A 22,383-nucleotide genomic window follows, 5' to 3' on the forward strand; every position below is an offset into this window, starting at 1 on the left:
CGTTAACACTTCTCCTGTGAGAACGATACGAGATTTGATGGATATATTTTCAAAGTCTAGAGTAGTGGCACTGGTGGGAGTTTTTCACACTGGGGCTCTGATTTTCATTTTTATGCTGGTTGTATAATTTAACACTGACTCAGACGTAATTTTGGGTTCTTGTTAAGAGCAAGGCAAGGTTGATCATTAGAAGGACAGTCGTGCCGGTAAGCAGAAATAGAAACACAGAGCTCTAAACTTAGCGTCGAAGTTTTCTCGTTTTCTTTCGGGGCATTTAGTTTAACGGTAATCAGAGTGAATAACGTTGCCTTTCAGAATTCAGGACGCTAATTGCAGCGCTGCAGTACACAGCAAGAAGTTGTTAGATCTTAGTAGAGCCACGCAAATTGAGTTTGCAGGAGGGTGTGGACAGCTTCTGTTTGACACAAACAAAATTAGCACTGTTGCGGAGGAAGCAATATTTCTAAATCCATCTTCATTATGAATTACAAGACCAATCCGAGAACTAGAATTGAAGAAGTAGAGTTTGATTGAATGTGAATTGTGGTCACATTCTTCTCTTTCTCCCTAAGCTACCACATTGGAAAAATGGTTCTGTAAAACACCACATCATCATTTGGGTACAACATGTAATAACGTAATCAATTTATCCTATTACATATTTGTAAAATGTTTTTCTAATTAGTGGATGAATTCTTAAGTGAGAACAAAAACTTGTTTTGCTGTCAAGGTAACCTCGATCACCGAACGCCAAATTACAGCCGGTTCATCTCTGAGTCAGAGCAGATGTTTGTGCCAGATGTAATGACATTTCTTCCAGGTGGTTCCGAGATATTGCATTGGCAACAAACGGGGCAGTAGTGGGGGTCAGAACACGATGTCACGGTGACCGTTGCCTTCGACGACGGGAAATTGAATCGATTCATTCTCGAGTGCTGAAATTTGAGCAGCCTTTAAGAGATATTGCATTCGGGTGGAAGGTTTGACCGGCTGGACGGTTAACCAGAAAAGCTAATAACAGTCCTGTTTTTGAGATTACTGTAATTTAGAAGATGAAAAGTAATTTAAATCTAGATTACCAGGGTGATGCCAGAGTAGACCATAGACTTGTGACATTGATGTTAGTTCTTCAAACTAAAAACTAAAAACCTGACTTATTGGCACCTGTAAATTTGTCTTTGGAGATCAATAACAGCAACAGTTGTGGTTGTAAATACGTGCGTGTGTGGTAAAAATAAGGTGAAGTGGGTAGACTTGGCCAAGAAGGACTCTTTGCGTCTCCTTCTCTATATGGAGCCTATTGACTTCCTCTCTATTTTTGTTCTGTGCAAACGCTCCATATTCAACTGCACGACAGTGGAAAGAATCTATAGTAGCTACCACCATGCCTGACAGCAGCTATCCGCCGCACCTCCACACTTATGTAACTCGAAGCTTACTCACATGCATACAAGCACATGTTTACATGCACATACAGGTACACAGTCGCTTTAAAGCCTCACAGTCCTGCAAAACATACAATTTGCATGTGGGCTGGCTCATTCATTTCATTTTCGTTTAGATGTTTTTCAGAATGTTACATACATATATTACACTCCCTTCAGTATATATCTGACTGATATTACTTAACCATTAAACCCTGACACACATGTAGAGGTGCAAGTGTGTGACCAAGTGGCGCACACCCTCGAACCTCTCATGTGCACATGCTCATTCTGTTGCACTGAAAGTCACAAGATACAGCCAAGTGGCAATGTTTACAGCCTGGAGACAACAGTATATACCAACCAGGCATAGTGACACACACACACACACACACACACACACACACACACACACACACACACACACACACACACACACGACTTACCTGGCCTCGGCCACAGTGCAGCAGTAACTGCCACTGCGCTGCGAGCTTCTTCCCACCCGCAGCTCCTCTCGAGACTTACGGCGATTAAAGTAGTCTGTGAGTTTCCCAAAACTCGCCATCTTTTTCGCTTGTCGCTCAACTCCACCTCCCCGTCTCTCCTTTTTTTTTCGCTTATTTTTTTAATGTTGATCCGTAAAATAAGGAAAGATTCTCTTCTACAAAGCTCCACTGTGCACGACCTCTTGACTTACAGTCTGCCTTGCTCTACTTCTACCTGGATTCAGTTGTGCAGTTTGGCATCAGCTGCAGGTCCGACTTCCCCCGTGCTCCTTCATCCCTTTTTGCCAGAACACTTGTGCAGAAGAACGAGGGCTCTGCCTTTCCCTGCCTCTAACTCCCCTTTCGATCCGTCTGCTGCCGCACACGGTGCTTGTACGCTGATTCTCTTAAAATAGTAACGTTTGTAACTGCCTACCAATCGACACAGCAGGAGCAGTGTCTCCCCCAGTGGACAGCAGACAAGAAGGAGGAGTGGGAGAGAGAGAGAGAGGAAGAGAGAAATGACAGAGAAAGGGAGGGTTCCTCAGTGTCTGTCTTCTTGTGTGCTGAAGGAAGCAGGGCTGGTGGGAGAACATGAGCTGCTATGATGCTTGTACCTAAGCCCACCCCCCTCTTTCTCACTCCAAGTCTCTCTGTTTTTTAGTGCATATTGGCTGTGATGCCCAATTGTGCGCTCTCTCTCTCTCTCTGTCTCTCTCGCTCCCTCTCGCACACACACTCTCTCTCTCTCTCTCTCTCTAATGCATGCATTCTTTCACACACAACCCTTCGACTCTCGGTGAGCAGAATCACGGCGTTCAAGCAAAGCTGGTGAGCAGGTGCCAGCGGTTGAGCATTTGGGTTCATCACTCTGTCTCCAGCTTCGATCTCTCTCTTCTTTTCCACCCCTGTTTCTCTCCCTTTGTCGCGGACACACACACACACACACACACACTCGGATTCAACCTAAAGTGCACCTGCTCCACCATGATAACTTTCTCCAATTGTTTGTCTTTCAATTATTTGCAGCTGAGTGTCTTCAACCCTGATTTTTTTTTTCTTACCAGTAATGAAATGGAAGCAGATTTAGCTAGGACCACCAGCTGGTGGACACATATATTGAGAAAATTAAAGACAATAGCAGGATGACAGGGACAATAAGGCAAGTGCAGCAAGAAAAAAAAATATGAGGATGGATGAAAAAGAGGTATGGAGTGAGGGCTATTTGTGAAGTGCCTTTTTGTGATTCACTGTGTATATATGTGTGTCTCCCTCCCACACATCCTGACAGCTACCTACTCTGTCTATTCACTGTCTCACCCTGACTACATTTTTCATTTTTATCTCCAAACATGTGATTGTGACCTCATTGTTTCTACCTCAACCATAAAACTCGCTCATTTGCATCTTTTCCTGATCCAGCGGGCTCTAAAGTATGCCCATGACATTTACAGGTAATGGACGGCATGGGCACAAATAACCAACACTGCAATAATCAGCTGCTTCTCCACTGAGCCTCTCATCCTGCAGTTTGGACGCCAGGTCATTAGTAACGGTAGTTTCTGTTCTACTCTCCCCCTTTGACAAGTTCTTAAGAACCCTTTACTACAGGTTCCAACAGAGGTATCTTTCACCCCTATGTCCTCTTAGAGAGTTAAAACAGCAACTTCTCAGGAAAAATGATACCAGAGGCGGTCTTAAAGTAAGGGGATTGTCCATTGCTAAACTGAACAGCTAAACAGTTTTTACATCGGAAACACTGTAAATATTAATGTTATGCATGATTAGAGGCATATTTCAGTTTCTTCAGCAACTACAATTGGTTGTTTCTTCCTGACTGGAATTAGCATCCTATTTAGTATTGCATTGTTGATGCACCTTGCTAGACAATCTAGTTAGCTAGTGCAAGCACTAGCCCACAAAACTGCTGAGAGAAAACCACGAGTCTAATCGTTGCACAAAGTTGCATTAATAAAATCGGAATAATTGGACTAATACAAAATCCTGTGGTGCAAGTAAAAGAATTTGTCTTCAAAGGCATGTCTGTGTTTTTGGTACATATTACGTCATGGGGATCTAAGGGTCCTGGAGTAAATCTCCAAGAAATGAATGAAAGTCAGTGTAATGCCCTCTGAAGTCATGTGTGTGTGTATATGTGTGCATGTGCATGATGTTTGTTGCACTGTGATTCCACACTGAAGTTAATGTTGTGTGAAAGGTGTGGGCTGTGTGCTTGCAGGTTCCTCTGCTGAAGAGTTCGGCTTATTGATCGGTCTCCCCTGTCTCCGTCTCTCTGAAAAATTCTCTTCATTCCATGCTTCTCTGTTATGATCTACACTACCCCTCCCGCAACAACCCATTGATCTGAGAAACAGCGTGGTCTGGCTGTATTGCCCAGCAGGCATGCTAATATTTGAGTTCAAATGTCAGAGAGACACAGAGAACACTGACAAAAAAGACGCCGATGAGCTTTAAAGGATGTAAATTTCACCTCTTTGCTGATGACAAAATGTTATTCTGTAATAAAATCCCTGTGATGGGAGCATACGCATTTTGAAAGTCAATTCGGGAGTTTTATGTAACAACAACAAAAATGTTATTTGTTAGTGTTTCCAGAGATTTGAACCCATAATTGGAAGAGACACAATGACATTTCTGCAGAACTAACAGAAGAATATATTTCTTCGCTCATTTTCTTCCACTTGCCCGGATTCCATTTGCACTGACAGCAGGCCAAGCAGGATATTCCAAGCATCCTTTTTCCCAGCAATGCTTTCCAGGGTGATCCCAAGCCACTCCCAGGCCAGACAAGACATTTAATCTCTCCAGCAAAGTTCTGGATCCACCCCCGGGTCTCCTCCCAGTTGGGTGTGTCTGAAAAAACTCCATATAGAGAGTTCAGAAGGCACCCCAATCAACAGCAAGAACCACAACAAGAAGGAGTAGCGCCTCTACCCAACTCCAACCACACACACCCATATTTTGTTTTCAAGCGGTTTATTTCACACCTCAAACATGTAGTAAGCAATTAAACAAATAAAAGTAAACTGCAATAAATTACAGGTAGTAATAAAATACACTAACTCTTTTATGCTACGTCCACACCTACACGGGTATTTTTGAAAACGCAGCTATTTCTATGCGCCACACGTAAACAGCGTTTTGAATCACTGAAAACTGAGATTTTTTAGAACTCTGTTTTTGCGTTTACGTGTGGACGAGGAATGCAGAGTTTGTCACACAACGCCAAAGCTATGTGCCTTTTTTTTACGTCACGATGTGCGCCACGTTATTGTTTACATGAGATGAATTTCTGCAATGGCAGATAGAGACAAAATACTGTTAATCTGACTATCTTGAGTTTTTACACGCTTACATATACACACGCAGTTACTGTCCCTCCATTTAGAAAGGCAGAGGCGTCACGGTGTGATTATTTTAGGTGTAGTTTCCTGTGTAATAACATTCAATATTACTATCAATACATTTTTCAAAAAATGCCTCTCTATGCAAAATGGGTTTAAAAACATAAACAACTGTGGGATCCTGTTTGTCTGTGATTTGAACCGGGGGAAAGGCGGATCCATATAGTTTGGCTACAAGTCAGTGTCCCCCATCACATGCTACACGTTTGACACCTGATCATTTAATAACATAAATTTTATCTGAGTGATTCATTGAGGTCCCTCATTCTTCCCATTTTGCTCCGTTTAAAACAAAAATGATTCTGCATTGTTTAAAATGAAACTTTTAATCACTGGGTGGGTTTTAATTAGGCTCTGTCTCTATGCTCATAAGGCTGAATTCCATTTAATTAAATATTTACCAATGTAATTTTGATATGGTTTTATGAATAGTGAATCGATTTGCAGACACATAAATGCCTACAGTATTTAGCAGAAAAATAGAAATTTTGGATGATGATTGTGTACGCTCGAGCTAAATAGCAATAGAGAGAAAAGAGAGAACAGGAAAGAGTTTGAGCCGCAGAGACAGTGAAATAAAGAGCTCAAAGGATTGAGGGAAAAGTGAGTGAATCTTGACAAAAAAGGGATACAGAAGCAATGGCGAGAACTCCAAGCCTCTAAGGAGAATTTACCACCACAGTGAGGAAGAGCTGAGCTCCAACTATTGACAGCTTTAGTCTGCGTTTGGCTCTGAAATGGCTTTGGCTGATGAATAAGTCATGCAATGCTGTTTTTTAGGGCTATTTTCATTCAAACATAAAAACATGCTCACTTTAACTATATCCATTTGGGAACACAATACTTGGCTTGCAAAAGTTGCTTTCATTGAACTAAAATGGTTATGAGGTCATCTCAAACTTTTAATTACGATTAAAAATACATAGGTCTATTTAGCTGTTGGGGCAAAGTGTGAACTACATTACTCCCTACAGGTTTTATTCTGTACATATTCTCAGAGAAATCTGATTTTCATAAAGAGTGAGTTTATGTGCATTTATGGAAGAAGTGTGCCTGCTTTCACAGACCAGCTATAAAGAACAGTCGTCGGCAACTGAAGTGAGTCCCTCCAGCGATGGGCATGCTCAGTACATACTCTAACTTGGCCCTTTGGTCACTCTTTTTTTAAAAGAAATAAATGTATTTGACATATATATATATATATATATATATATATATATATATATATATATATATATATATATATATGCACATATATGTATTGCTCATAAATCAAAAATGGTGTAGCAAATGAGGCATAAAATGCAACAATGTAATCAATAGTGACTTATGACACACTGAAATATTCATAGTGTGCTCGAGTTCAGACACCTTGATACATCATTCCTCCCCGCCAGCTCATTTGGCAAGAGAGAAACAGCCACAGAGAAAGTGAGAGACAGTTTAAGAAAGCTTCTTCCTGTAATTACTGCAGCAGCACTCTGAAGCTTCCCCTACTGGGATCAGTCAGACAGCACCATTCATAAGAAACACGCACAGAAGCCATTTGCAGTAAAAGGAACGCCGTCATTCTGGAGCACACCAGTTGAATCTTTGATAGTCTCTGGAATGATAAGCACTCTGCACAGAAAGACACACGCTCACACACACTACACGCCAAGGATGAACACTGCCACCATCTTTATGAGTCATCATTAAGGGCCCTGCAAAGCTGCCCCAGGACATCCAAAAGATATAAGCTCCTTTTTTCCATCGCCTCCCCTTCATTTCAGCTTCGGTGATGCAGTAGTTTGCACCGTTCTCTCTCAGCGAAAACTCTCTGGGTCAAAAGCTTCTGGTCGTGGTCGGGGTTTTCTATTTTGCAGTTTGTTCCCATCGGTTACTCCAGCTTCCTCCCACAGTCCAAACACTTGCATGTTAGGCTAACGGGTGATTCTGAATTAGCCGCAGGGCTGGATGTGAGTGTGGTAGGTATCATCTTGTTATGGATTGGCAACGTGTCCAGCTTTAACAATGCTCCAAAGAGAGTGACTGGATGCTACAAAGTGTGCACAATGTGCATGATGGACAGCAAACAGATATAAAATTTGTTGGCACGGATGTTTAGAAAGTGCAGCTCCCAGCAGGGTGCTGATGCCAGTCCACATGAACATTTAAAGGAGGTTCATAAAAGAAATCACAGATTACGATGTGTTTAAGTTAGAACTCATTGGTAACAAATCAGTACCAGTATTTAGTACCATGCTTTGTGACACGCACACTTGCGTTTCTTTTTCTTGCCTATTTAAAAGGTATCTGTGTAATTTTGTGCACACTGAGAAGTAGGAAGGTTTAAAAGGATGAATGTCAACTAACTCACTACCTCAAAATTCTGAATCTTAAACTTTGAACGAGAGCTAATTTATTATAATCTGTGTGAACTGAACTTGTTCAGGGGTGTCATTCAAAGACAATATGCCTGAGCATGTGTGTGTGTGTGTGTGTGTGTGTGTGTGTGTGTGTGTGTGTGTGTGTGTGTGTGTGTATTACATTAACTACATAGCTCAAGGGTGTATGGAACAAGCTGCAGCTGCGTACCACATAATTCATCTACCTCTCTGCATCTATTTTGCAAAGGGGAAGATTGAGGGATACAAAATACTGTCTACAATACTCTGCTGTCTTGCTTTCACATTTACTTGTATGCATACATATGTGTGCTCGCCAGAAGGTCTTTCAAACAGCTTAATCGAACACTGGCCTGTTAACAGCTGTTAAAATACAGAGACGGCACAAAATTGTTTCTGTCAAGAGTACTTATAAGCAGTCATATATTTTTTTTGTTGTTTGCGTTCTGCCCACCAGCAAAAATACTATTTGATTTTCACTGGAAACTATTCAACTGAAATCGGTCCCAAATTGTTCAAATGACTGGCAAAGACATGTGGCCTGCTAGCTCTAAGTAAGCAGGCAAAAAGAGTATGGAGCACTGCCACCAGCTTCTGGAAAAAGTAGCACATTACACTTTACGCATTACTGTTGGTAATGTGTAATGTTTTATTCGCAAAAACCAAAATAAAAAACTGTCTTTTTCTTTCAGAGAAATGACACATAAACACAACATTTATTATCTGTAGTTATTTATGTATTTGTTTGTTTGTCTGTCGGACTCTGCTCGGATAAGTTTTTTTTTTTTTTTTTAAGGTTTGCAGTGTTCCTAAAATATGTCATCAACAGGGAAGTTGCAGAATGCCCTCTAGTGGACAAACTATGTCAACATGGCTGAAGGGTGTTTTTTTCCCCGTCTCCTCTTTTTCTTTTTCATTTATTGGCAACGATAAATGCCAATACCAACAGATTTGCGAAAACTCAATACTGGTCGATATCAGTTTTAACTCAGAGATCTAAGTCAGATTGATTCTGCAAAGAAATTAGATGATTATTCAGCCAAAGGCTCTGAATATTTTTAGGAATAATGGTCAGCAATTGCCTTTTTATGAGGCAATGTGAAAAAGCAAAAGGTTTGACAAGTGTGAGCGAATGCGGTGTCTGAGATGGTCATATCCAGGGCATACTTTCTTAAATGCTCTACAAATGCATTCCCACACCGGCCCAACACTGCAGGGAAGCTGAACACATATAACACAGAACAATGAATTATCATTTTACACTCTCATGCCGACCTTTTGACTTCTTTTTCTGTGTTCCAGATCTGCCACGGACGAAAAGCAGCTGCTTGTTAGAGGGGCTGTATATCTAGAGCCCCATTGCCAAGTGATCCTTGCCATTTGGCCACTGGGCTCTGTGTTGGGTAGATATTCAGTTTGGGCTTGTCTGGCATCATTTGAAATGCCTTACTTAAAAGTGACTTGGGGCAAACCTGGAAAGTTTAGTTCCTGTTACTTTGCATTTGTTTAAATCTGTCTCTTAAGGCGATGGAAGCTGGGTTTACCATTTTATCATTAACCACTTTCTCTGTGGTTTTGTAGCAAAGACCTGCAGGTTCTGTCGCTTTAGTTTGATTATGTAGCTTAGGGCTTTTATTTTTTATTAGGTTTTGCGTATGTTGTTTTGCTGCATGAGGAGACCCTGAAGTTTAGTCACTTCCTTCTTTTGTTCATTTTCACTCCTTAACATATTTGTCTTAATTATCACTTTGTAAATAAATGTTGACTCACTGCCAGTGTTCAGTATTTAGAATTTTGTAACTTACTAAGACCCATCTTTGCTTCTCACTGTGCCACCCCGAACATAATAACTGCTCTGTCTGAGGTGGACATATTTAGAATATCCCCCAATTCAGACCACATACAGATCCAAGACAGAAGATGCAGAAAAAGCAGAAAAAGCACATGATTTCCACTTTAAAACTTTTTATTTCGATGTCCTACGCAGACTCAACAACACTGGAAAGCAGGAACACCTACACGCACCACAGTGAAATGTCATATTCCTCTAATTTAACCATCATCAGAAAGACAAATGGAAATGCTCTGCTTGAAGGCTGAGGAACTAGACAGCCCTTCTGTCTCCTCTTCTTTGCCTCCATAATTTCCTCATTTTAGCCCATCTATCCATCTTTTTCTCTTTCACTATATGACAGCACCCCACCCCTGTCTGCATAATGCCAGGAGATACACTATAATCCAGGGAATAGCTAGCCCTAGGAGGGTGGTCTAAATAAAAGATGAATTCATGTAAGTATTGGTTGCTGACTCTGAATTTCTCTTCTCCTTGACCTGTAAAACTACTGATGAAACATCTCTTCCAGGTTGCAAGTCAAAACTGCTTCTTGATGTCAAAAACATGTAATTTCAAGGTGTTCGTAGAAATGACAAGGTAAAAAGAACTGTAGTAGAAGATTAAAACAATTCCAGCCCCACCTCTAGAAGTCTGCTGATCTCAGAAGTGGTTCCCCGTTTATTCTCTAGTGATTAGGAAGTAAATCAATACTTATCGGTAGAGCTTCACTGACATGATTTAGCCTGGATATAGCTTCATAACAGCAGGTTAGAAACATGACTGAAAGGACTTTACAAGTTCCTGTAAAGCTGTTTGTAAGCATCTAGGCTTCAGCTCTGATTACATAGCTGCAAAATTTCATTCAGTTCACACCGAGTACCTGATAGCATGTAAGAGCTCTGCATTAGGACTATATTCTGGGTCAAAGTGCGTTTTAGTCATTGTTGTCTTGAATTTATGATTTTCAGTGTGCAAAATGCAACGATGCTGATGTATGATGATGTCATTTAATTTGACTGTGAAGAAAATGTGATAAATGGCTTGTTTTCCCATTATTGCTTTAAATCACGTTAGTATTAGATTTATATTAAATTTATTCTGCCTTGCTGCAGTTTCATGTCAGCATCTCTTGCATATAGCAGATATAATCAGTACTTGTGACACACACACACACACACACGCGTTGCCAGTGGTCGCATGTCTGCACTCTGAAAATAAATGTGCGCGTACGGAGCTGCTACACTGATTCATCGTCATCTCAAAGTGAGAGAAAACAGAAGGAGGGTTTTTCTGTCTGTTAGTTTGAGTTTCAAACTGGAGCCTGATGTAGCATCAACATCTTGTTACAGAGATGGTTTATCACTATCTCTCCTCAGCTTTTTGTTTCGGCACGTGTTTGCTGGTGAAAGGGTGTCGAGATGGAGTGGTGAAGAGCGATGGAGAGATAGGTGAGTGTTTTACAACTAAAAAAGGTACAAAGCTATCATCACGGAAAACGGGAGGTCCACTGGGAAGAAGATGGATGATCTCAGAGCACCAATTAAGAGGCAATAAAAGGGAACAACTTTGCCATGATGTAACAGACATCATGGCAAAGAATAAAGAAAACTGAGGCTGATATAACTACACAAATACAGACACAGGGGGCAACCGGAGGAGGAGGAAACATCTGAGAAACTAGATACAGCTCAACCAAATCAGATGAGGAGACAAGGGGAAAATATAACTAAAGGTAAGACGCAAAAGATGCAAGACTATCAAAATAGCAAAAAACACCCGAACACCCAATACAGACACAAAGACTTAACAAGTTATAAAAAGATACTAGTTAGTAGGGCTCGGCCATATCATACCGTTCACCGATATGGCCGAGCCCTACGGCCCTACGGCCATATGGCCGGTAATATGGCCGGTAATATGGCCGGTAATACTTCACTTCATGTGCTTAAAATGGAAGGCTTTTTGTGCTCACCTAAAACCTTTAAGCTTGTCTTTTGCTAACTTGTGTAGAACTTCAATCTTAAGACGTGTACTGCCACAGCAACACAAACACAGCAGCAATAGGCAGAAATTTCCCTTCTACTGTATGATACCCGTGTCTTATCATTGCCTACAGTTAGGCAATGATAAGAAAATGAAATATCGCGATAGAATATGGGTAAAACACGCATGCGTAGTGCCTTTGTTTTTATACGCAGATGGCGGAAAAAGCATGGCGGCGACAGAGAATGAGAAGGGCGAAAGCGGATCGTTGAATGAAACAGATGAACCAGAATTGGTTTGTAAAAGCCCTGCGGCAGACTGGCGTCCCGTCCAGGGTGTACCCTGCCTCTCGCCCTATGACAGCTGGGATGGGCTCCAGCGCCCCCCGCGACCCTGAAAAGGATAAGCGGAAGCGAATGGATGGATGGATGGATGGTTTGTAAAAATGGCGCAACTTCAGTGGTGTGGAACTGGTTTGGCTTTGGTGTATCCATCAGATACACACAAAGGCACAATTTTTGGTAGAGCATGCAAGCGGGCTGTCGTTATTACCGTGTTTTTCAGAAAATAAAGTACACTTAAAATCAATCTTTTGATTTTCTGAAAAATCGACAGTGCCCCTTATAGTCCGGTGTGCCTTATGTATAAACTCTGGTTGTGCTTACTTACCTCCAACCGATTTTATGTGGTAAACGGCGCTCAAAAATCTGTCAAAAAATGTTCTAGTATGACTTTCGTAAGCTATGAAGCCGCACCACTTGATGGATTGTCGGAGCATTACGGCTGCAGGAGCCTCGCGGAGTGATACGTACTGTGCTTCAACATAATATTACCGTATTGTGTGTGTGTACAACCTCTTTTTAAGTTTTGTGGATATTATATATGGTTATGCTCAGGATGTGTCGGCCACTTTCCACTGGAAATGCCTTTTGGTTAAACTGTCAGCAAGTAATTTGCATTTGAACTGTTAAATTTTTTATATAACTTTGATGCACATAAAAAACAGCTGCTTGTTTAAGCGAAAATACATTGATGGGGTTTTTTTTGTACTAACAAAGTTGTGGAGTTGTAAAGTATTTTGTCTCGCGTCAATTATATCATCAGGTATGTTGTTATCGCAAATTTTCAAATATATATCGCGATAAATATTTTTGGCCATATTGCCCTGCCCTACTAGTTAGGCTAGACTAAACTAAAGAATACAAAGTAACAAACAGTTGTTAAGAAAACTATAAAATAAGGATTCCGAATTACAAAACTCAAGTAGCAAAACCAAACTAAGGATGCGCGCGCACACACACACACACACACACACACACACACACACACACACACACACACACACACACACACACACACACATAATTGATTTTGTGATATTGTAACATATATCAATATCAACAGATATGAAAGAAAATTATTGTGCTGTTATTTTTTTCTAAACCACTGAAAATACCCCTCCAAAAAATAATTATTCTGGTTCTAATACTTCACTTCATGTGCTTAAAATGGAAGGCTTTTTGTGCTCACCTAAAACCTTTAAGCTTGTCTTTTGCTAACTTGTGTAGAACTTCAATCTTAAGACATGTGTACTGCCACAGCAACACAAACACAGCAGCAATAGGCAGAAATTTCCCTTCTACTGTATGATACCCATCTACCCATTTTCTTAACCGCTTATCCAGTTCAGTGTCACAGAGGCAGCTGGAGTTTATCTCAGCTGACTGGGATAGGAAAGAGGCAGGCTACATCCTGGACATGTCCTATTGTAAGACATGACTTCTAACACTCTTCATGCAAAATTCAATACTCTTCTGAGTCAGAAACCCCTAGAGGACTCTATAGCTTTTTTCCTTCTTTCCCTCTCCCTCTTTCAGTCAAGTAACTCACATTTACACAGCAGCTAAGTATGTTCACTGCTGTCCTTTTTTAACGACACATAAACACTTCAGACATCCTCACATACACACACACACAGTCTTTGTTTAGATGGAAGCTGACCACTGCTTCTGTTTTTGCTCATGTCTGATGTCCAGCTGACTACCCTTCATGATTCATTATGCGGCAGTTCAGTGGGATATGCACTCCGCTGAGTGCGCTTCCTCGTTGCCTTCATTGTCTGAAGAATGATTAGGCTGCCACTGCTGTATCTATTTGTGTGTGCGAGTGCACATGTGGAGGTGGGGTGTTCGATGTGCAGCGAGTGCTCTTCCATTGGCGTTCGCAATAACCCAAACCAAAAACACACTCAGAATTTCTGGGGACAAGCGAGCCATGTTTGGTGTCAAAACTCCACTTCAAGGTACAATAACAGAAAAGGACAACCGGGAATCAAAGGGGGGCGCTGATGCATTACTGTTTAAGCGTGTGCACATGGGAGTGTTTGCAGCAGGGGTTGACAGGGTACTGAGATCGTGTCTGTCTTAAGAACACAGGCATGAGACCTCCCGGGTATGTTGTTCACACGTCCTTGGAGAATCACACCCAGCAGCTTACACGTGGACAGATAGGACGCACAAACACAGTCGCTCCCTGCGAGGCAGCAGTAATCCATCTTCTCAGCCCGAATGCATGCAGCACACTTCCACTCAGCATGATGCCTAGAGATGAGAACAACGTAAACAGGCACCTCAAGTTGTTTAGTTGTGACAAAGATCAAAGAAAGAAACACGGCAGCTAAGACAAAAAACAAGCATGCTGATCTGACGTCAACGCCATTAGGCCTAATAAATCCTGAACTCAACAAGACAGCTAAAATATTCCCTCAGACAGCAGCCACTTTGCCAGTGACGCGTCTCAGCTTTCACTTCACAGTAAGGCTGTGTATTTTGCACCAAGTAAGAGGGGGTGTGTGGTAGGGTAATGCTTTATTTTTTGTAGAGCGTAACTAAGTGAGTACCGAGAGCTGGAACCCATAAATCATCATCATCAAAAACAATTCACATAAATAAAGCAGTGCAAAGGCCATAAGTACCAGCACCAGTTTGTCTGTGCAGCCAGCACTGCTTCTGTGTGACCGAGTAGTCCTGAATGGCCCAGTTAGAGCCAGTTATATTTCCCCAGTGACAAAAAGTATTTGCTCAGCTCATCACAGTAGAGTTTAGGAAATAAATATCTTGAATCTTCTACTAAGCTTCATAGTTATCTGTTCATTCGCAAAAAACAAATAAAACCCACTGTAACATAAAAGCATAAAGAGCTACTAAACGTTAGTGTTATTCATGCAGAAATACACATTTTACAAGACGTCCAGTAGCCTCCTGTCTCCTTTGTGAGCAGTTATGTATTAATTTTACATTCGTCATCTGCCTGCCTCAGTTCTGAAGAGCCTGACTCCCAGGCGTCCACTTTCTGACATCGGCCTAGGGTGTTTGTTTTCCTTAAAGCACTTTTATAGGGCATGAGAACCCCTTAATAGACAGCAGGCTTCAATTTCTTAACACTGACTTCTTTATCAGATTGCTGCCAGCTTACTCTCAGTGGAGGTAATTCAATTCAGTTAAAAAAGGAGCCTGTACATTTACTCTGGTCAGCTGTTCCAGACAAATGATTCTGCTGTGTGCAAAGACAAATGACCCATTAAAGCATCTAAAACACTGCTGCACCTTCTGCGATCATTTTTTCCCTTTTTTTTTTCTTTTGCCCAAGACATAAGTCACATTTAAACCCTGGATTAAGCTCTTCAAATGATTTCATGTCATTTTCTAGATAAAAAATGTACTTACTCAAGATAAACAGTCCAGTGAAGAATGACCCTAACTGCTATAATCAATTACATGACGTCCCCGTCAACGTGATGATGATGACAAATAGTAAGATTAGACACATTGGCAAATGAAGTAAATAGTATTGATCCTCTTGTCATAATGCATTATTCTGCTGGAAAGCCTTGGGTACATGCATTTATATGGTTGTCATTTTTACATGTACCAACAACAAGAGTACTGCAGTCCAAACTTGGCACTTATTTAAAGCAAAGACCTCTACAGTTGGTCACTGTGCCCTGCCACACCGCAAAATGTAATCATGACGAGCACAAGGAACACGACAAACAGGCCAGGGCACTGACTCAGTTTCAACGCTCCTCTACAAGCCAATCAGATGGAGCATTTTAACAAATCCAATCTGCAGACCCTGCTGCCAGCATCAAGATGGTCCAAGACCACGATGCTCTCCTAGGTTAATACCCAGAGGGGTCAAAGCTATTTTTGGCAGGACAAGATATACACAATGTAAAATAAAATCACTGTACATTTATCTAGACAATTTTGTCTGGCCTAAATGTTTCCTTAAACAGATTATTCTTGTTTTTTATGTATTTAAAAGAACCATGCCAAATCTATGTATTTGACCTACTGCTGACTAGTCTTCTTTTCCTTATTTCTTAAGTAGTGTTGCTCCAAAATAGGTAACCAGGCTCTTCCTGTCTTGTGCAAACATACATGGAAGTATATAAGCAAAACGTTTGGACAATTCAAACGAGCTTGAAAGTCAATATTTGGTATGACCACTTATATGCTGCAACACAGACTGAATTCACTTAGGCAAACTTTCTTGTAATTTCTTTAAGTAGTCATCAGGAATGGTTCTCCCGCCTTCTTGAAGGACATTCAAAGCTCTTCTGTGGATGTTGGCTGCCTTTTTTTCTGTTTTCTGTCAAGATGATCCTTCACTTCCTCAAATATGTTGAGGTCATGTTGAGGTTGTGCAAACCATGATTGATAGTGTTCCACGACATATCCAGATATGTTTTTACTGCAATGGCAGTCTGTTTGGGATCACTGTCATGCTAAAAATGGTGCTGCTAATCAGACAATCTGATGGTACTTTTTTGCTTTCATAACTCCATAAATTTTGACAAGATTCCCAACACCACGGCCTAAAATCTAGTCCCAAACCATGACAGAGCCTCCACCTTCTGTTTTACAGAAGGCTGTAGACACTTAATGTTGGACACCACTTCTGACCTCGTACATTTTGACGACAAGGTCACTTCAGTAGACCTTTTGCCACTGATTTTCAGTCCAATTTTGTGTAATTTGGCATACCTCAACCTTTTCTCCATGTTTCCCATTCTTAAACATGGCTTCTTGACAGCTACCCTTCCACTGAGATCATTTCTGATGAGGCTTTAGTGAACAGTAGATGGATCAATTGTAGTGCCAGATACACCTCTCAATACTTTTTTGATGGATTTTCTATTTCTTAAGAACATGAATTTCAGATACTGTTCATCTACTGTAGGTTGTTTTTAGGCCTTCCACATCTTCTTTTATCCTCCACTTGCCTGTTTTCCTCACATTCCTCGTTTGAAGCTTTGTAAGATCCCAAAAGACGGAAGGAATAAGTAGTAGGGTTTAAGAGTGTAATAACGGACTGAAACAGAAGATGGCAGCACTGCATGTACAAGGATGCCAGCTGCCGTTAAGCCCCGAAGAAGAAGAAGTAGTGTCCGGTATCGTAGCTGTGTCCAAATTCAGGCACAGCATCCTCCTGTGCCTGCATTTGTAGGCCGATTACGTTACAGCGACACGATGAAGACTGTCCAAATTTGAAGACTCCGACAAATGCGGCCGACAAATGCGCCCTTCATTTCCCCAGATTTGAAGGATGGGTCGGGTGTATACTTCGTGGCCCAACCTATCAAAGAATTCATAGCGCGGCCCTGCTCAGTTTCCAACAATAGCGGCAGCTAGTTAGTTTTAATATTACTCTTATTATTCTTTCTGGGTCACAAAATAAACGTTTAACATATTTTCAGGCGAGAATGTAGCTGTGTAAACTTCAGATATCTGCTTGGTTTATCAAGACACCACATGTTTTCAAAAGCACTTTCGGAGACGTCTGTTACCCACCAGCTCGTTAGCTAGCGGGGGTTCAAGGCTCACTAGAGCCGGTGAGAACACCGGACTCCCGGCAAATCGCTTTCAAACCCACCGCCGTCTTTCACTACTCAGGTTAAACATGATGTATAAGTCACTTAGATAACTTAAAAATGTTATTGTTTGGCTTATTTCAGTATATTCTTTGTTCCTTAGTAAATCAGTTTGGCTGAGATTAAAGTTATAGTTTTTACACAGCTGAATAAATGTCAAGCAGACAACTGATTATCAGAAGTGTGAGATGCTCGAGAATATACTCGTGTCCTGTTATATCTCAGATAGCAAGGAGCAGACAGCTGAGTTTATTAAACTCCACCGAAACAATCTGCAAATTTCATTAAAATGTAATAAACTATGATCTTGTCTTTATTTTTAGTCAGCACGTACCTTAAGCACTTAAAGCTGTAAGCTAATGATAGTCATATAAGAGCAGGTGCATGCTGGTGCAATAAGCTGTACGTTTTACGTCCAATGGATGCATGATCTGATTAGTCGACTAATCGCAAAAATAATCGGTGACTAGTCGACTATCAAAATAATCATTTGTGGCATCCCTACAGTCAAACTGCATTATCTTTGGCCTTTTCTTTTAGTCATTGAAAGTAGAAAGAAAGTGTTGCATTGTTATGCCTCAATGATTCACAAGCCATTTTTAAGTCCTCTGGAAATGGTCAGGTACAAGGTCGGGACCTTCACAAAAGCTGGAACTATGATAAGAAAGTCTGGCTTCTTGGAAGCAAAATATAAAGAAATGAAGGATGCCTCAAGACTTTAGCACAGTACTAATACTACTGTGACAAAACAATTTTAAGACAGTTTAGGAGCGCTAACACCTGCAATTAGGTGTGAACCAGCGACAGGCTATGTCATGGGATATTAAACAGTGCAATCTAATATTAAACCACACTTGTTCAGGAAACATCTAAGTGATCTCAGATATCAATGTTCCAGGCATTTTGTTAGAGCAACTATACAAATGAAAAAGTAAGCCTCTTAGGAATTCAAAACTACATGAAGACAGAGGAAATGTTATGAGGCATTAAAATGGAAAGGCCATTATCGCCCACTCTCCCAAACTCCAATATTTGAAATATAGAATACTGATGAGTTAATCAATAAACTGGCAACATCAATCAACTAACAAACATCTTTTCTTAAAAGGCTTATTGTATAATTAGATTAAAAATGGGACTTGCCAAATGAATTCACACAAAGAAACGCTAATAGGATTAATTCCTCATGGTAAATGGTTGCATCGCCCTCTGTTGGTTGAGTACCTAAATCTAAATAACCACAAATATAACAAGTTTTCATTATTATGCTTGGCCTTATCTTATCAAGACTGAGTCAACAAAACATTAATTGGAATGCGCCGAGTGTCAAACAATTACTGACTCCGCTTTATCTGGAAAACACAAACTCTATTACACCGGTGATGATTATAATAAATAATGTTGTGTGTTTCTCTGTACTCAGGCACAACGATAGAGTGGAAGGACAGAAATATGGTGTCTTTGGGTGCATTCACGCAAGACCAAACACACACACACACACACACACACACACACACACACACACACACACACACACACACACACACTATCGGGAACAACAGAGAAAGTATTTGCTGTCAGAACCATGTGTACAAGCTTGAGTGTATGTGTGTGAACATGCATGGGGGTGCGTTTATAGCCCCCTTGCCTGTTGCCATGACTCACCAATGAGTCACAAGCCAGGGAGTGCGAAGTTGCGCAAATCAGGAGCCCTTCTTTGTCACTTCATAGTTTGGCATGGTGCAGCAGCAGGTCGGTGACGTAATCTAATCATTAAGAGAAAGCTAGACATCCTGGCATGGGAGTCATAGGTGTCAGAAAGGGAGGAGGGCTGATTCAACAATCACTGACTCAATATGAGACACGAGTAGGGCTGACACTTGGTTACTGTAAATGAATGGTCTCACTTGACAGGTTGGAGTGTAGGGAGCTGAAGGGAAAGCAAGCAGGCACGCATCCCTTTCTAGGCCCAGTCACAGGTATGAATTATACATTCTGCGTCCATGCCGGTGAAAGATATGTATAATGAAATCCCACCATGGATCGTGTGATTCACACACACACACACACACACACACACACACACACACACACACACACACACACACACACACACACACACACACACACACACACAGCGCTTACTGTATGTGCACACAGCCCAGAAACACAATGCCAATCCTGTTTCAGCTATCTGCAGAATGAGCTGAGGAGTGAAGATAGAACTCCCATGGCTCTTATCACACTCTGCCCAGCTACAGCAGCGTTGACAAGACGAGAACCGCACATGTTTGCAGAGGAAACTACTGTGCGTTGAATGAAGGAAAGCAGGTTTTCAGAGGATAACAGCACATTATAAAAGCTGAGTCTGAGCTAGATGGCATGACGCTGAGCTAAGAGTTTTTGCATTCGCAAAGTGGACAAAAGGCATTTAGGGTCAGATAAATCACCTGCCCATCCCCCAACAACATTCAGATGGTGTGGTTACTGCTCTTCTGCACCATCCTTTCCAGGCTTTTTTAAACTTTCTGCTGACTCGCTGTTCAAAGAGGAAACGTAGCCACAGAGTTTATGAATAATGGCGCGCCTTCATTGAATTCGAGATGCGACTGCTCCCAAGCGTATTCATGTTATATGTGGGTTGCTTTGTATTGCCTGCCCTCTTTGGTTCAGAGAGCCTTGCAAGATTGTTTATCCAACCCTCACTTTCGCAGAACTGCCTCTATCAAATCAAAGAGCCAACCTTTCGCATGCTGGACGATGATGAGTTCTGTTTAGCTAAGAATAGAAAATAACAAGATTTCTAAATGCACAGACATGCACCACAACAACCTGCCTCACCAAAATATCCAAAACATGCAGAAAGACAAAAGATGTGTTTAGATGTCACCACTGTTTAATCACTTATAAATATCCTTAAATCAAAGTCTTTGAAACATTTGGCCCCTGAAGTTTCTTATTAAGGCATCTTATTTACAGTTCCCAAAATGCTTGGTGAGCTGATGTAATCTCTTAGTAGATGCAGTATAGCTATACACCGCCAAACACAATGCCATGCATGCAGCTGAAGCTTGGGCAACAACAGTTCCAGGAAGCACCAAAATAGAGACAGGACGTTCATTTAGTAAACACAATAAAGCATGTCAGCAATCTGTGTAAAACAAGCTGTCAAATAAGATAAAGAAAGACATGATCTGTCTTACTCTATGAGTTGCTCCATTCCAGCACCCTGAGGCTCCAGTGGCTCCTCAGGTGGGGATTTGTAGTCCTCCTTTTTACACCCACTTGTTTATTTCCTGGAAGCAGAGAAACAAGTGTGTTATTCCGAAAGTGCATTAGAAGAAAAGGCCTGTATTTATCGACAGTTATTTTTACAGTAGGGTGAAATTCCTTTGTTTTCCCAGTTAGGAAGCTGAGGTCAGCAGCACACTGTAAACAATGTAAAACAGAGGGAAATGCTGAACAAGCACATGTGGGCCTATCTTTAAGTCATACATCAAAATCATCATTCATTTTAAAGCTGAAGGTGATTTTTTCCTTCAAGCTATCGGTCTTGTAGTTTGCATGTCCTCTGTATCTGTCAACCTCTCCGTGTTTTTTTAAGGGCCTCTCAAGCCCAGTGAGATCTTGAGGTGTTGAGTTTCAACGTTATCGTCATGCTGTGTGATTTATGATGGAAACAGAGCATAGGGCTGGTTTCTGTGTCCTTTGTGAATTTCTCTGAATGTTACACTACTACTACCAAGTATCGCAGCCTTCTACTTACACATCATGAATCTGAATAGGTGTTTAAAGCCCATAAACACGATCAGGACTATCAGGTCTTTTCTTACATCCATTTACAACTGGTTAATTACATGATTTGTACGTTTAGTGTAGCAATGGAACTGACTTTCAAAAAGTTAATTCTGTTCCCGTTTTCAGTGGGAGAAACGTTTCGTCGCTCATCCAACTGACTTCTTCAGTCTCCATTGACTGCAGGTTTCCCCAACCTTACAGTACATTTGCACAATGACTAAAACTAGCACCACTGATGAACAATGGGCCACACGGTCAGTTTCTTGATCATTAATATGCAATTTGTCATGACCATTGATCAATGGCCGTAAGTAGCATTCACAGAGAGTGGGGGAATGGCTGCAATCACAGCATTGTAAGATGGTGACAGATGTACCCTTAGTCCCCCTCCTCGATTCAGAGATGGTCTTTCCCTTTTCACGTAACCTCATTGACTCCTCGCTCAAACCAGAGTTCCTCCCTGTCCAGGATGTGTACATCCTCATCATTGAAAGAGTGGCCACTCGCCTATAAGTATGAATAGACTGCAGAGTCCTGGCATGATGAGTTAGCTCTTCTGTGTTGTGCCATCCACTTAGCCAGAGGTTAAGGAGGAAACACTTACAGACATTTTTTCTGGCAAGTCCAAAGGCCCAAAGATCCATGTAACTGTGATATATAACAAATCAAGTCATTTTATGCTTAGAGTACATTTAAAGATCTATCTGTCTTTATTAGTGAAAAACACTGTTGTAAAGCAAAAATACCCTGTAAATACTATCATTACTGTAGATAACTATGTATTTTTACTTTATATTACATGTAGTTAAACCTATGGGTTCATTTATAGAAGGAAAACAATAAAGTTGTTATTAGTTAACCTTCAGTTAAAGTTAGTAGTGTTAAATGGCAACAACTAAAAAACAATAAAGCAAGCATAACACTGGATGACATGATAAATAGAGATGCCCTTGTTGACCAGCCAGGGACCAGAATCAACTGATTGCCAGTGTTATCGGCCTTGACCAGTGACTGAAAGATCAGCTAGCAAGCCTGTGCACAACAAGCACAGGAACACAGGCAGACAGTCCTCAGTGTGAGTCCTCACTCAACACAGATTCTCAAATGTTTTT

At 41.1% G+C, this 22,383-nt stretch overlaps 1 protein-coding gene across 1 annotated transcript in view; it reads right to left on the bottom strand.

The window, feature by feature from the left end:
* The window catches only part of ankfn1b (ankyrin repeat and fibronectin type III domain containing 1b), a 160,426-nt gene that overhangs the window by 134,158 nt on the left and 3,885 nt on the right, over positions 1-22,383 (bottom strand). Inside the window, exon 2 of the mRNA XM_085416213.1 lies at positions 20,677-20,769. Within this exon, the coding sequence (XP_085272339.1) occupies positions 20,677-20,693 (17 nt within the window). The 5' untranslated portion in view covers positions 20,694-20,769. The remainder of the gene's footprint in view (positions 1-20,676; positions 20,770-22,383) is intronic.

The sequence above is a fragment of the Rhamphochromis longiceps genome, linkage group LG8 (assembly GCF_057381845.1).
Source record: "Rhamphochromis longiceps isolate RC_006_pf linkage group LG8, R_longiceps_female_GT1.1, whole genome shotgun sequence".
NCBI lineage: Eukaryota > Metazoa > Chordata > Actinopteri > Cichliformes > Cichlidae > Rhamphochromis > Rhamphochromis longiceps.